Raw genomic sequence first — 16,770 nt, 5'->3', positions numbered from 1 at the left:
GTTAAACTACAAGTAAAACTCTGAGTTGTGGTACTATCATTTACTAAAATAATGACAACCAAACAGCAACAACAAAAATATTTTATCTCTTATTAAAAGTAATTCTGATGACAGGACAGCAATGCACAATCTATACACTACGAAAAATGGCCAATTCGTTAATCAGTGACTGGTTTATAGAGGTCTTCTCTAGAAACCTGTCCACACAAGCCCATCAAGACTCTGAACTCTCATGTTATATCCAGTAAAAATCAGTATTATCCAGTTGTGTCAGAAAAATCACAATAATAGAGGAACTTTCTATTATTTGCTCATATTTCTCAGGAGTGATTGAAGGAAAATTCTAACATTAGAATAAATTACTCTGAACCTAAAAATATATTCTAAAATATTAACTACATCTACATTTCTGCTTCAAGGCCGAATTCAGCTAATGTTTTTGCAAAAGCTCTCAATTAAGTTTACATGGCTGTCCTGTAATTGTTTGGATGAACAGCTTGGAAACTAGCTAAAGATATCAAGAGAGCTGACTGAACAGCAGGTGAGCACTGTTCCTTAACATGTCTACAATTTTAGTTAAAAAAGAAATGCAGTCAGTTCTATCAAAGATAATCTACTCTAAGCAGGGTTCAACTACCATTTTATACTGTTTGTGAAGCTTCATATTCAGCTATATAAATTTAGCAATATAAAGGTTATTTTGATAAAAACAATTTTTTAAGTGAACTGAAACTAGTCCATGAATTAATCCTGCTGTGTACTCTAACTTACATAAATTGAGACTGAACCATTTAACAGTTCTCTAAGGTTTCTAAACCCAAGTTATTCCAGGGAAACAAGAATCAACCATTTATGGCAATTCAACACATTAATAAATCTTAAAGGACTAGTAACAAAGAAAAAAGTTACCAAAATGTAAGTTCAATTTACAGCCAAAAACACTGGAGTCAATTATACCTACGTAGAATAATATTAGGTTTTATACACTTTCTAAAAAATGAGATTAAAAATCAAACAACACACGGGGTCTAGCTTATTGCACAAAAGTATTAAGAGTCCAGACAGTACACTCCGTACTGTTCTTTCAGAATCACATCATCCATATTAACAATGGTAGTAATAGTACCAACAGTATCATAACTCTTAAGTGTCTTCCAAAGTGTTCATAACGCTTTCCTTAATTATGTAATCAGTAGACAGAATATACTTTAGGAGCCAGATAAGGGCAGGGAAAGAAAAAGCTGTCAAAGACTATATAATAAGCGAGATGAATAACCAAAATCTCAAATGTTTATTTTAAAACAATATCCAAAGACGAACTATAATTCTGATATTGTACAGCTAGTAACAGCTGGCCTAAGGGAAATTACAGAAAACTAAATTATTAAGGAGTTGTTATGATCATTTCTTTTATCTGATCATTTTTATATTAGAAGCAATTTTAAATCACAGTGCTATTATGCTGCAAGGACAAAGATGGTCAGACTGCACTCTTCAACTGCCTACACCACTTCCTTCCAACAAGAGGTTGAAGAGACCCTTATCTTGGTTTACTTCTAATGAAACAGATATATCTATATGAAATCATGGCAAAAATTACTTGATTTCTTACTTAATGACAAAAATCAATCTTTCTTCCAAATCTTTTATCTGAAAAAAAAAAGTAATATAAATCTGAAAATTATTTGTCATCAAAGCAAGAATACAGAATTCAATTATAAATTCTACAAGGCTTTAGAGCTCTTGGTCAGTTGTTCAAAATCTTTTCATGCATTCTTGAGATTTACCCTAAAATGAGATTAGAAGGTAAATTTCAAGGGATTTCTTTATCAAATCAGCTTCTTTAATTTGAAAGAGCTGATAAGCTTTCTAAAATATTTTAATGGAATCTTTCCCCCTTTAAAGTTTTAACATTTTATTCTATAAAATATATAAAACCAATGTATATTATTAATTTTAAACTTAAAAAAAATCTTGAAACCTATGTGCTCTGGTATATGTCTACATGGACACAAGTTTTAAAGACCTTTTAATGAATTTATGTAAAAACTGGCTACTGTGAGACAGTGAAAAGGCCATTTTCATTTGCTGACACCTGACAAAGCATTTCAGACCCAATGTTCAATTTATGGAAAGATACACAAAGGGTTAAAAAAAATCAATAATCCCTACCCTGTAATAGCTCACCATATCTCAGTCCTGAAATCATATTCAACTCAAAATAAAACAATATGCTCAACCACTGAGACTTGAACATATCTCAGAAATACATGAGCAAGTATGAGATATAGGTAGTTATCAGCACAATTATCATCACAGATTTTTAGAGGTGTAATTCAACCTGGAGGCTAGGAGATAGACTGATGTTTCAAGATTTCTTCTTGCCCTAGTTGCAGGATTAAAAATGCATACAATGAATCAGAAAACAGTGCTAACCATTCTCTTTGTATGTGATCCTCGCAGATAACTATAATGGAGCAACTATGACAGAAAAGAATCTCAATTAATCACAAGTCACCGTGGCTTTTTTGTACCCTTCCTCCTCTACTATATCTGTAAAATCTCACCTTGTGAAACTCATCACTACAGTGAAATCAGGCCCTCTATAAATCTGAAAATACAATTCTTCAAAGGCATTTGACTAAAAGGAATTCTCCCCTAATTTTTTACCACACCTGCTTTAGGCTGTAAAGCATATGGAGTATATTACACTTACACTAACTACTCTTCAGTAACTTCAGAAGGCAATTCTAAATTTTTAATGCACCCTATAATGCACATGTTTTGAACTAAGGTTTTCTGAGTAATTCTTGCTTCTTCACTGGCTCAAGGCAGCTAAAATTAGCTTTTGTACATAATTTCTAATCTGAATTCCATTTTTTACTATCAAGTTCCTGGGCAATAAGTAGGGTTTGCAATCTTAGTAAATGACACTCCACTCACTTCTTACAGCAGAGAGAGTTTACATGAAAGTAGGTCCTCTTCTGTCCTGGAAAAGCTGCCAGCAGGACTCCTTCTCTAACATGCAACAGTTGCTTAAAACCTGGGGCCATTCAAGATTAGAACATTTCAGATAATTTTTATTTCCACATAGAATACTTCTTAAATATAATAATATTTATATTAAATGTAATAATATTTAAGAAGTATTGTAGAAAGTAAAAACTAATGAGAAGGTATACTCCTTGAGAACACTGGGTTAGTTTTTAGATGATAAAAGACAAAAGAATAAAAATGAACATTGGTATGCAGAAGAAATTTCAGGAAACCAAAAAAATTATACATCCCTCTTTATCCAATTCTTACTAAACATAAGACGTCAACCTTGGTCTCACTATCTTAAAGAACAGTAATAGTCTGTGAATGAAGGTCATACTTAAAAAGCCTCTAAGTACACAGGATCCTACCTCCTGAACCCAGGTTAGGAAAAAAGTATCTGCAGAGATAGAAATCCATATCCCACCTACAATTCTCTCAACAAAAATATAAGGCTCAGAAAAAGTATGTACAAGAACAAACAAACTTCTGTACCTTTGTAGATGCTGATGATTTTTTTTGTTTTTGGTTGGTTTTCACTTTTGTTATGGTTAGCTAGTTAATAAATAATATTCTATTATCAATAATGTTAAAAGATTAGGGGGGAGGGACTGAAAGTATCCAGAATAGGAAATTACAGAAAACAGAAATTCAATAAAATCTTAAGCTAACAATCTTTAAATAAGGCAGCAGTCTCCTAACGAGAAGGAAAACTATTAGCAATTTATTTAATATTTTTTTACTATTAGCAATTTTAAAAGCCAAATGTTTATACACAGGGATAACAAAAAATAATTGTCATAAAACAAATGCATTTTAGAAACCAAGAGTAAGAAATAAAACAACTGTGCCATCATAATACTTGTATCATATTCCAGGAGAGTAGAAATACATGACAATCCAAGATGTACTACTTAAGCAATGTCAGAGCTCACTTTCTTCACTGCCTAATCCCCAAAATCGAGTCTTAATGGTAAAAAAACATGAAAAAGTTATTTGATAAAACTGAGAACAGAACATTATAACTGTTACAATTATACATGAACACACATTTAAATTTTAATATATTCAGCTATTAAAATCTGTGAATCAAAATATAATTGAAATCTAAATTACAAACACTTTAAACATTTAAAAGCACTATTTTCTGTTCCTTTCATCCACATGGCATATATTAATTAGATCATGTGATGCAGAATTGTTATAAGATTTTGCTACCATGCTTCATGTTCCCAACTTTGTATCAATTCAAGGTCTTCAAAAGTAAACACATGGGGGGAGGGTGTAGCTCAGTGGTAGAGTGAGTGCTTAGCATGCACAAGGTCCTGGGTTCAATCCCCAGTACCTCCATTAAAAAAAACAGTGAAAAATAATAAATAAATAAACCTAATTGCCTCCTCCATCTGAAATTTAAAAAAATAAAAACACCACAAATTTAAAAATTTTTTTAATATTTTTTAAAATAAATAAAATATAATAAAATAAACACATGCAACTTAATTTAAAGTCCTCAAGGTCTAATTTACCGTCTTGTGACCGTTCTGGCAGGCCACATGCAGTGCTGTCTGCCCCATCGCGTCCTCAACATCAACGTCACTGACGTGTTGTACAAGGTCATGGAGTAGCTCTGTCCGCCCATTCACAGCCAGCCAGTGTATCTGTGCAGCCATTTAGTTACTCAACATCAATGTAATAGTATTTCATATAAAAATAGTAGATAAATACTGCAATTATTTCTCAACTGTGAGCATGACATGCACAGTAAAGATTGAAACTAAAGCCAATATACTTTTTTCCTTATTTTTATTATGGGGGAAAAATGCATCAAAATGTAGATTATACCACCATGTATTTCAAAATCAAGCACTTATGCTTCAAAGTAGGTAAAAATCCTAAACTTAGGATGACCAAATATTCTGCTTCTTAGATGACCCTGGACTGTATATACATACAGCTTATCTCTAGAGAAAAGGTACTGGATATTTTTCCTCCCCTAGAAGCAAACATAAGTTAAAAAGTAATTAACACAATAGATGTCATATTCTTTCCTTCTTATATTTTACATGTAACACATGTATTATGTATAAATAACACACATAAGGAGGATAAAAAAATATTAAACACATGCAAGTCCACCACTCAAAGATAATCAATGTTAAAACTCTGGACTATGCTGTCCATGCATCTTTCACCTGATTTTTTTCTATTAAAAAATATATCATGAAACTTGTTTTAAAATGGTAGCCCTGAACTCTTGCATCAGCTTCTACTTCTTCCCCAAACACCGTTGAAGTGACAGTAAAGAGTACTTTTTCTTTAAGGACAGACCTATTAAGATAAAGAAAAGGAAAGAATACAATAGCAACACATTTTGGGAGATGGAAGCTTTTGTATGACTTGTCAGAACAAAAACCTGAATCCTAAACCAGTAATAGAGAGCCAAGGAAGAAGACTCAGATCACAGAATTCCCAAAAGGCTCAAGAACAGGTAGTAAGCACCCTGCTGCACCTCTGCAGTAGGGTGAATGTGGGACTAAAAACAGATCATTCAAAGTTTATTGAATAAGATTTAGACCCTCAGATCCCCATCTGTTCCCAACTCTGCAAGGCTAGTAACTGCCCCTCTGCAATCTGACGGAACACAAGAAGCTTGAAAACAGAGTCGCTACATAAGACACCAGGCCCACCAAAGCAAGAATATCACACTGAAAAGGGGAGATGATGTGCAAATTTACATACTGAATACGGAAATCCTAAAGCATTCTGGATGCTGAGCAGAGGAGAATGCTAACATCCTCCTGGCAGGTGGAAGGATTTTCTGAGGAATCTTGATCAGCTCAACAGTAAATGCCTAGAGAAACTGATATTAGGAAGGATTCTAAAGACAGTTGCCCAAGCAGATCACCATACACTGAAGCCCACAGTGAGCAACCGCACATATTCAGACAGCTTTCAAATAGCCTTTTCCTGTTCCACCAAGCATTTGACGAATGCATCTTATTTGAAAGACAAAATACAAAACAAAAAGTAAAGAAGAAAAAAATATAGAAAAAAACTTCAAAAGAAAAAAGTACATTTAACACTCTCAGAGACAGAACATAACGACTGCGTCCTTGAAATGAGAACAGAATAATATTTTTTTTAAAGAAGCAGTGGGGGGAAAAATTCTTGGAAATTAATACTGTGATTAAAACATACATACTCAAAAGAGTCAGAAGATAATATTGAGGAAGTCTCCCAGAAAGCACAAGAAGACAAAGAAATGGAGAAATAAGAGAAAAGGTAAATTACAAACAAAAGAAAATTAAAAGGCTAGCACATGAGGCCTAATACTCAAATAACAGGAATTCAGAAAGGAGAGAACAGGGAAAACAGTGGAGTAGAAATCATCAAAGAAATAATTCATGAACATTTCTCATGAGTTTCCATTACGTGTTTCTAGGTTGACAGAGCCTCAGTATTATTCAGCCAAATGGATAAAATTCATCCAAACCAAGACACATAATCATGAAATTTTAGAATACTAAGGACATAACAGATTCTATAAGTTTCTAGAGAGAAAAGAACAAAACAGGTTTCATAAAAAGATTCAAGAATCAAAACAGCACCAAACTTCAAAACTGAAAGCTAGAACATGACAAAGCAATGCTTTAAAAATTCTAAGGAAAGAGGTCCAGTCTAGGATTTACTACTAACTAAATTATCAATTACATAATCAGACAGACTCAAAGACTCAAGTATTATTCAGTCATGCAAAGAATCAACAAATTTACCTCCTATGTACCCTTTTTCAGTTAACTATTCGAAAATGTGCTCCAGCAAAGTGACAGAATAGTTATCAGGAAAGACAGGCACAGAAGAACCTATAGACAGGCATACCTTTGTGTTTATTGCACTTTGCTTTACTGAGCATCTCAGATACTGTGTTGGTTTTTTTTGCTTGTTTGTTTTCGCAGTTGAAGGTTTGTGGCAGCTCTACTACATCAGGCAGTTGTATCGCCACCATTTTTCCAACAGCATTTGCTCACTTCATGTCTGTGTGTCACATGTTGGTCATTCTCACAATATTTCAAACTTTATCATTATTATTGTTATTTGCTATGGTGACCTGTGATCTTTGGTGTTACTTCTAAGTGTTTTGGAGCACCACAAACCAAGCTCATATAAGACAGTGAAGTTAATCGATTGTTGAAATGGCAACAAAGGATTCAGAAGACAACATAAACTTAGTCAATAAAGCAGTACCAGGGCTTGAGAGGGCTGACTCCAATTGTGAAAGAAGTTCTACTGTGGGTAAAATGCTATCAAACAGCTCTGCACGCAATAGAGACTTTGTTCATAAAAGGAAGAGCCAATCAATACAGCAAACTTCACTGTTGTCTTATTTTAAGAAATTGCCACAGACCGCCCCCAATCTTCAACAACCACTGCCCTGATCTGTCAACAGCCATTAACATCAAGGCAAGACCCTCCCCCTCCCCCAGCAAAAAGATTAAAAGACTCACTGAAGGCTCAGAGGAAGGTTAGTACTTTTTTAACATTAAAGTTTTTAAATTAAGGTCTGTACATTGTTAGACACAATGCTATTTTTATTGCACATTGAACAGACTACAGTATAGTGTAAACATAACTTTTATATGCACTGGGAAACAACAAAAAAATTGTGTGACCTGTTTTGCTGCAATATTCACTTTATTGGAGTGGTTAGGAACAGAACCCGTGATATCTCCCAGGCATGCCTGTAAGTAAAAACCCAAAACCAGAGAAAGGCAAAGGAATCTCCAGGATGATGGTGAAGAGACATTTCAAACAACTCTATAAAGCAGGCCTAGAAATCAATCAATCCAGCTTAGTCTCCATAAAAGACTCCTTCAAAATTTATCAAGAAGATGAAAGGTATTGAATAAATGTTATGAGGATACTTACAAAGCTAGGTAAAGTTTGATAATAAATTAATGATAAGTACTTAGAAAACTTTAAAAAAAATTAGGGTGCAATAAAAGAAGAAACAGAAATAGACATACAGTTGGAAAGGAAAAAGTAAAACTAGAAAGGAAAAAGTAAAACTATCTCCATTTGCAGATGACATGACCGTCTAAATAGAAAATCCCAAAGAATCTACAAAAAACTCCTAGAATAAGTGACTTGACCAAGGTCACAGGATACATGACCAACATACAAAAAGCAATTGCATTTCTATATACTATCAGTGAACAAGCACAAATTAAAATTAAAAACCTAATGCCATTTACAATCACTCCAAAGGAAATAAAATACTTAGCTGTACACTTAAAACATGCATAAGATCTGTATGCTGAATAATACAAAATTCTGATCAAAGTAACCAAAGACCTAAATAAATGGAGAGACATACTGTCTTTATAGATTGGAAGACTCAACACAGTAAAGATGTCAAATTCTCCCCAAATTGATCTATGGGCTTAATGCAATTCCAATAAAAATCTCAGAAAGATTTTTTGTCATAGACAAGTTTATTCTAAAATTTATATGGAAAGGCAAAAGAATCAGAGTAGTTAACACAATCTTGACAGAGAAAAATAAAGTGGGAGGAATTACTCTACCTGATAGTAAGACTTACTAGATAGCTGCAATAATCAAGACAGTGTGTTACTGGCAAAAGGACGGAGATCAGTGGAATGGAATTGAGGACCCAGAAATAACCACGTACAAATATGCCCACAAGATTTCTGAGGAAGATGCAAAACCAATTTCATGCAAGAAGGATAACCTTTTCAACAAACAGTGCTAGAGTAATTGGACTTCTTTGGTAAAAAAATGAACCTTGATTTAAGTATCACATACAAATATTAGCTCAAAAGAGATCATACATTTAGACATAAAATGTTATAAAACTTTTGGAAAAAAATAGAAAAATCTTCAGGATCTACAGCTAGGCAAAGAGTTCCCAAACTTCATACCAAAAGCATAATCCATAAATAGAAAACCTGATATACTGAACTTCATCAAAATTTAAATCTTTTATACTACAAAAGACCTTGTTAAGAGTTTTAAAAGGCAAACTAAAGACTGGGAGAAAATATTTGCAACTCACCCACCCCACAAATGTCTAGCATCCTCAAATATAAAGAATTCTAACAACTCAACAGTTAAAAAAAAAACCCAATTAGAAGAAAATGGGCAAATGACACGAACTGACATTTCACATAAGAGGATATACAGATGGTAAAGAAACACATGAAAAGCTGTTCAACAACATTAGCAACTAGGCAAATGCAAATTAAAACCACAATGAGATAACATTACACACATACCTATCATAATGGCTAAAAACAGCGACAACACTAAATGCTGGTAAGGATACCAGAAAACCAGATCACTTATATGTTGCTGGCAGGGGTATAAAATGATACAGTCACTCTGGAAAAGTTAGGCAATGCATTTTAAAACTAAACACGAAAGCACCACACAACCTAGCAACTGTGTTCCTGGGCATTGACTCCAAAGAAATGAAAATTTGTATGTTCACACAAAAAATTGTACACTGTTTATATTCACAGCAGCTTTATTCACAAACAGGAAATGACCTGGATGTTCTTCAACAGGTGTATAGTTTAAACAAACAGTGGCACATCTACACCCAGGAATACTAGTTAGCAATGTACAGGAAAGAACAATTGATAAACACAACCTAGATCCATCTCCAGGGAATATGATGAGCACACAAAAGCCCACTGCAGAGAATCCATATAGTATGATTCCATTTATATTACATTTTTGCAATGACAAAATTTTAGAAATGGAGAACATACTAGTGGTTGCCAGGGGTTAGGCACAGGAGTGAAGGAAAGAAAAGGTGTGGTTATAAAAGAGCAATACAAAACATCTTTGTGGAGTTGGAAATGTCTAGAATATTGACTGTGGTAGTGGACACATGGACCTATGCAGGTAGTAAAACTGTCTAGAACTCAATATACATCCCCCACAGGTAAAAGGCAGAAAGAAAGCAGAGACTATTTTTACACAATATGCCTTCAGAATTATTTGACTCTTTAAATATATGCATGAATAACTTTTTAATAAAAATTTTAGTTTTAAAAATTTTATACTTCACTTCCCTCAAAGTTCAGCAATGAAGGGGAAAAATTAGCAGATAAAAACTTTTGCAGTTAAACAGACTATGTCAATACTGAACAGCTTATCTTGCCTATACTAGTGTGCTAAGGATAGAGCTATATCAATTCCATAGTTTTGTAACCCTCTGTGGTAACTACCATATCACCATAGAATCCTGTAGATATTTGGAATAGTTTTCCTTCACAGACTAGATGGCACTATATTGTTAATATATAACAAAATCTGGATTATCACAGGAATGGTGATTCCATATAATAATGATGACTGAGTTTGTTCTTTAAGAAGTCATTTATAGAATAATCTAAATCTTAGGAAAGCTAGTTTTTCTATGCCCCAGCTCCCTCCACGTCCACCAAAAAAATTTTTAATCAGAAAGGCCTTGAAAACTAGCATGGTATTTAAATACTCAATATTCTTCTTAATTCACAAATTAAAAGATTCAAAATCTACAAATACTACCAAAGGGTAAAAATAATTTTTCTTCAGCTTTATTGAGATATAACTAACAAAACTGTACAACATTAAAGTGTGCACTGTGATGGTTTGATATATATTGTGAAAGGATTCCCATCATCCGGTTAATCAAAACACCCATCACCTCACATACAGGAAGGTAAAATTTAATAAATAAAATTTATTTTTTGTCACAACTTCAAAACAATTTCTTCATAATCACATAATTCTATTTCATCTCTACTTCTAAATCAAATAACACTCCATTAAATGACAATATGATTAAATTTTTCAGATTTCAGCAATCTCTTCAGAAATATCCCACACCACCTCCCTATAATATCTGTGTGGATCAAAAATATATTAACTTATTTTGAAAAGAAAACAACATGACAAAATGGATAAAAATACTAGTTTAAGTAAGATATTACAAGTCTGAAGGAAAACAGGCCAAAATATTAACAGTGATTATCTCTGAGTGCAGGGAGTAGAGGTGAGTGATCTTTACCTTCATAACCTTTTCTCCCTTCCTTTTTATAACTAAGATGAGTTATAAAAACATAGCCATCCAATTTTTCTACAATGTACACATTAAAAAATTTTAAAGGACATAATGAAAAACAGCTCTCCTACAATGAACACACCTTAGCAGAGACGCTCCTACGAAGTTCCTTAAAAGTCAGTGACAAAAGCTAAGGGGAACAAGACTTCAAAATAAATGAAGGGTCATAAACTTAAAAAGGAGAAAGGAGAAACGTGGTGAACTGTAACTTAATAACTAGAGCTGAGAACTGTATCTCAAATCATTGTTATCTTCTCAATCACTACAGAGGAGTAACTTGCAGAAATACCTGTACGTTGCATTACTATCACCTTCAATATTGTTTTCTAAAAAGTATTTTCAAAATATCAGATAAAAATTCCTAGCACTTACTGCTGTAAGGCCTTCATTATTACAAATGTTGACATCAGCACTGTATTCTAATAATTTACTCATGCATTTCTTCTGCCTGAAAAGAAAAAGAGACAGTCACAGATAATTAGTACTAGAAAAATAAACAAATGACAATTATTTTACTGAAATATTAACTCAACATTAATTGATGGCAAGTATGAATCTATACCCGCAATATTTTTAAAAATACTGTAACATTTGAAACAAAACAAAATTGTTCCTATGACTCAAAGATAATGGGATAAAGAAAAAGCACAATGAGGTTTTCATGCCATTAGGATAAATTCATCATTTAAAAGGCTGAGAAATTTCTAGTGTCGACAGAATATTTGGAATGGTAACCTTCATTAGAACTTTAAGACAATATAAGTCTAATGGAAGGGGAATGGATAGAGGAAAATGATGTCTCAATGTTCTATGCTACATTCTTAATTGTAAAATATTTAAAATACCAAGATGAGTTATAAAAACAACCACAAAATTAATAAAACGCATATCTATGCATCCACCTACCCACTTCACTTCCTTTTCAATTTTTTTTTTACTGTGGCAAAATACACATAATATACATTTACCATCTTAACCACTTTTAAGTGTATAGTTCAGTGATATAAGTATATCCATATTGTTGTCCAACCATCACCACCATTCATCTTGAGAACTCTTTTTATCTTGCAAAACTGAAATTCTATACCCAGTAAACAGTAACTCCCCATTCCGTCTCCCACCAGCCCCTGGAAACCACCATTCTACTTTCTATCTCTACGATTTGGGCTTACCTAAGTACCTTATAAAAGTGGACTCGTACAGTTTGTCCTTCTGTGACTAGCTTATTTCATTTAGCATAATGTCCTCAAGGCTCATCCATGTTGTAGCATATCAGAATTTCCTTTCTTCTTAAGGCTGAATAATATTCAGCTGTATGTAGATACCACATTTTGCTTACTGATCTGTCAATGGAAACTTGGGTTCCTTTTGTTTTTGCTATTGTGAATACTGCTATGAATATGAGTATACAAATATGTCTGCAAGACCCTGCTTTAAATTTCATTGAGTACATACCCAGAAGTGGGATTGTTGGATCATATGGTAATTCTATTTATTTTTGAGGAATCACCAAACTAGTTTTCAGAGCATCTGCACCATTTTCCTTTATCACCAACAGAGCACTTTTTATTTTCTGTTTTTGTGATAGCCATACTAATGAGTGTGAGTTGGTATCTCACTGTAGTTTCAATTTGCATTTCCCTGATTAGTGATATCAAGCATCTTTTCATGTTCTTATTGGTCATTTGTATATCTTATTTGGAGACATGTCTATAAAAGTCTTCTGCCCTCTTCTGATCTGCCTACCCATTTCAATTCGCTCACAATATCTCCTAGCTTGATCCATTCCTAGCCACTATTCGATATTTATCTCAATTTCCTCTTCACTAAATAATGAAATGAAAATTCATGTTTTGGAAACAAAGTGATATATATACACACTATATATTTATATATATGTAATATATATTTTATGTATATGCTTAACTATGCTTAGTACTGAATTAATCCATGGCTTAAAAAAGTTTATGCTCTATTTGAGTAAATGACTATATAGACACATAAAAAAATACAACAAACAGATACACATAATAGTATATCACATATAATGTTATACAACGTAGTATATATAATGTGTATATATAGTATTAATATGAGTACTGAGATACTGTGATTTATAGGAAAAATATACATTTGGTCTTAATCCAGACTTACTGGCTCACAGCTCCCAAACCCTTGGAATTTCCTAAAGTGATTAAGACCATTGGGCCTCCTTTCCTGAAACCGTTTCAGGGAAGGTGCCTTTGGATCCCACTCAAGGGTAGGGGCTGGCTGCCAGGAGAACCAACCCTGTGATTAGAGGGTACTTTCAATCCCCATTTCCAGGGAGGTGAGAGGGGCTGGAGGTTGAATCAATCCCTATTGGCCAGTAATTTGCGTCAATCATGACTATGTAATGAAACCTTCATAAAGATGCAAAAGGATAGCTTTTTGTTCCTTTCAGGGAGAGCTTCCACGTAGGGGAACCAAAATACTTCTCCTTGCCACACATTGAGGACAGAAGCTCCTTTGCTCAGAACATCACCCTATGTATCTCTTCATTTGGCTAGTGATTCATATACTTTATACCCTTTTACAATAAATCAGTAATCTAATGAGTAAACAAATGGATTTTCCCAAGTTCTGTGTGCTGTTCTACCAAATTAATTAAACTCAAAAAAAGGGATCATGGGAATCTCTGATTTACAGCCAGGAGGTCAAGTATTGGTAAGAGCCTGGACTCGTGATTGGATCTTGAGTTGGAGGGGGTGGTCAGAACCTCCGATTTAAAGCTGGTCAGTCAGAAGCACCAACTGTGACTGAGCTTGCAACGGGCATCTGAAGTGCAGGGCAGTCTTACAGGACTGAGCCCTTTCCCAATGGAATCTGCTTCTATCTGATAGTGTGCACAGTGCCAGAATTGAGTTGAACTCTTGGATACTCTGCTGGCATGCGAGAATTGCTTGCTGGGGTGGGGAAGCCTACACACACATATAAACACACACTGGAACTGGGGCCAGGAACCCTTTGCAAGTATGCGACAATACATGGCATATATAAAGTATACATAATCACATAGCATATATGTATATATACTTTTTTACTCAGATCATAAATTTCTTCATGCTATGGATTATATCTTATTTCTTTCATCAATTCAGTACTAAGCATAGCTAGGCACTCTCAGTAAAATGTAATGAAACTTTACTAATTATTATTCAAGCTTATAATCAATAACTAACATTTTTATTGACTGAATAAACCTTGTAAAAGAGAACAAATTACTTTTCTTGATTTAATTTTTATATCCAAAACGACGTTCAATATCATTTAAAATCAGCATTATAATCAAAGTGGAAGAAAATAAAGCTCTGAGTAAACTTCTAAGTTCAAACATTTACAAAGTTCTTTCATTGAACACACTGTTACGAAAACCTTAGGAAATAAATCTTCAATAACTGTGAGACAACAGATCAGAAAATCCTATTAAAATTAATTATATTTGTGTGTGTGTCTGTACCCATATTGCTGGATTTCTAAAACCTACTCAGAAGCCTGTTGTGGACCACTAGACTACTGTCAAAATAAACACTTAAAAATAAACTGCAGAAAGTGCAAGACAATATGAAAAATATATCCTCTTTTTCTTACTTAACAATCATTATTGCTATTTTCCAGAACCTGAGTAAATCAAAACAACCCACTAAATGAGCACCTATTTTGCTTAGAATTGGAGCCAACATATTAACTAACACATGAGCTCTGCCTTTTATGAGCTCACATGCTAGCCCAAAAAATTAAGAAAAAAATGTTTCAAATCTAACCAATATACAACTTAAGGATACACAATAATTTTTACGTCTTCCCTTTTAACGTTCTCATACAATCCTGAGCAGCAGTGAGCAGCACTGGATCCTACTGTATGGGAAGCCAATTATTTTCCTGCCCAGATACTGCAACAATTATAGGAAGCTTATGGTAACCCAAATGACACAGCGACCAGTCATCCAAGTGCTCTGAGGCAGCTTAATGGGTCTTCTATTGGAAAGGAGGGCAACTTGGTATTAATGCACCCAGCACTGATGGGTGAAGAGAGAACTACTAAAGCAGGCCAAGAGAAATAGTCTACCCATCTCAAGATGACCGATAAGGGAACAAAACAAAAAAACCCAGAAATCAGATGAGCCAGCAAAAAGGGCAGAATTCACCTATGACTTCTATTTCAGTGTAGACAAATCCAAATTCATAAAGAAATTACAGAAAAAAAGCTATTTCTGAAAACATCAAAAGCTACAGGAAGCAATAAGTGATGAAGTAACTTAGCAAACATTTACTGAGCACCTCTAAGTTGTACAAGGTATCCATTCAGTAAACAAAAACCAAAGTAGTTAAGTACTGAATATCAAAAGCCCAAAGTAATCTTTACAAAAATAGAAAGGCATCTGTTATATGTTATGTTAGGGTTGTGGACTCTTCTTATTCCTTTTCTCTTCACTGGCTTGCCATGCGAATTATGTAATAACAACTGTCATATTTCTTCATCTTTAATGTCATTGTCTCCAACTTGAATGTCTAACCAAAAAAAAGATAAATATGTACGGTGATGGGTGTGTTAATTAACTAGACGAGAGAAGTCCTTTCATAACATGTAGATCAATCATCATGATGTACACTTTAAATATCTTACAATCTTATTTGTCAATTATACCTCAAAGAAGCTGGGAGGAAAAAAGCAATGGTCTCCTAAATGACTCAGTCTCCTACTACAATGACAGCATTTTATACCCACTGTGCACCAATCTGCCCTTTCATTTACAGTTGTGGAGACAGTGTACTGAGGTATTTTTCTCTATGTAACTTTCAAAGAGCTCTATCACTATCCTACCAACACCTAGAACAATGTATCTAGACCTGAGATCAGTTCAGTAAGGAAATGAATGATCTACTCTTTGACCTTGGGTGTGACACCCTACCACATACCTAATGTGGTCAATTATTATAAAACAATTGTTGAATCAGCATGTTACTTCTTACAACAGTGGGCAACTAAACTGGTTCACATGCTAAATCAGGAAATGGGACAAACCAGAAGGATGAAAGGACTATGCCTCTCCCCTTTCCAACCCAGACATCACTATGGTTCTTGTCTTTCCGGTTCCTCTTTAATCCTGGTATGCAAAAATTTGGCCTCAGACTGACATAGTGGACAATTTTAGCCCCATATCGATCTCACTTAGGCAGCCACCTCAACTACCTAGATTTCCTGTTCTAAACAAGCAACAAAAATACTTTCAAGAGTAATCAAAAGAAGAGACATATAGGAATATACTTTCACAGAAAAGTTTTCTAGCATTCAAAAAATGTTGATAAGTTCTTCAGGTCTTGAATCAAAAGCTATTCATTTTCATTTTAAACATAATTCTAACCATTTTGGTTGTTTTCTCAGTCCAACAGAATTTTAAGAAGTGAAAGATAGTGTAGAGGCAGACACAGAGATGTGACCTCTGAAAATCTTGACAAAAAAGGAGAAAGAAACCCATTTAAAAACAGTATAGTAGGTTTAAAATAGCACACAATGAGTTAGTACAGCTATTTCACAAATAATTATACATAAACTGGGTGTA

General features: G+C 33.9%; 1 protein-coding gene across 2 annotated transcripts in view; it reads right to left on the bottom strand.

The window, feature by feature from the left end:
* The window catches only part of HACE1 (HECT domain and ankyrin repeat containing E3 ubiquitin protein ligase 1), an 89,967-nt gene that overhangs the window by 65,168 nt on the left and 8,029 nt on the right, over positions 1–16,770 (bottom strand). Inside the window, exons 5-6 of one of the 2 annotated variants that reach the window (XM_031456089.2) lie at positions 11,540–11,615; positions 4,563–4,694 (exon numbers count right to left, since the gene is read on the bottom strand). In XM_031456089.2, the coding sequence (XP_031311949.1) occupies positions 4,563–4,694; positions 11,540–11,615 (208 nt within the window). The remainder of the gene's footprint in view (positions 1–4,562; positions 4,695–11,539; positions 11,616–16,770) is intronic. The other variant, XM_031456090.2, reaches the window with a different exon arrangement.

Source organism: Camelus dromedarius, chromosome 6, assembly GCF_036321535.1.
Source record: "Camelus dromedarius isolate mCamDro1 chromosome 6, mCamDro1.pat, whole genome shotgun sequence".
NCBI classification, from domain to species: domain Eukaryota; kingdom Metazoa; phylum Chordata; class Mammalia; order Artiodactyla; family Camelidae; genus Camelus; species Camelus dromedarius.
This window is presented reverse-complemented; position numbering and strand designations above follow the sequence as displayed.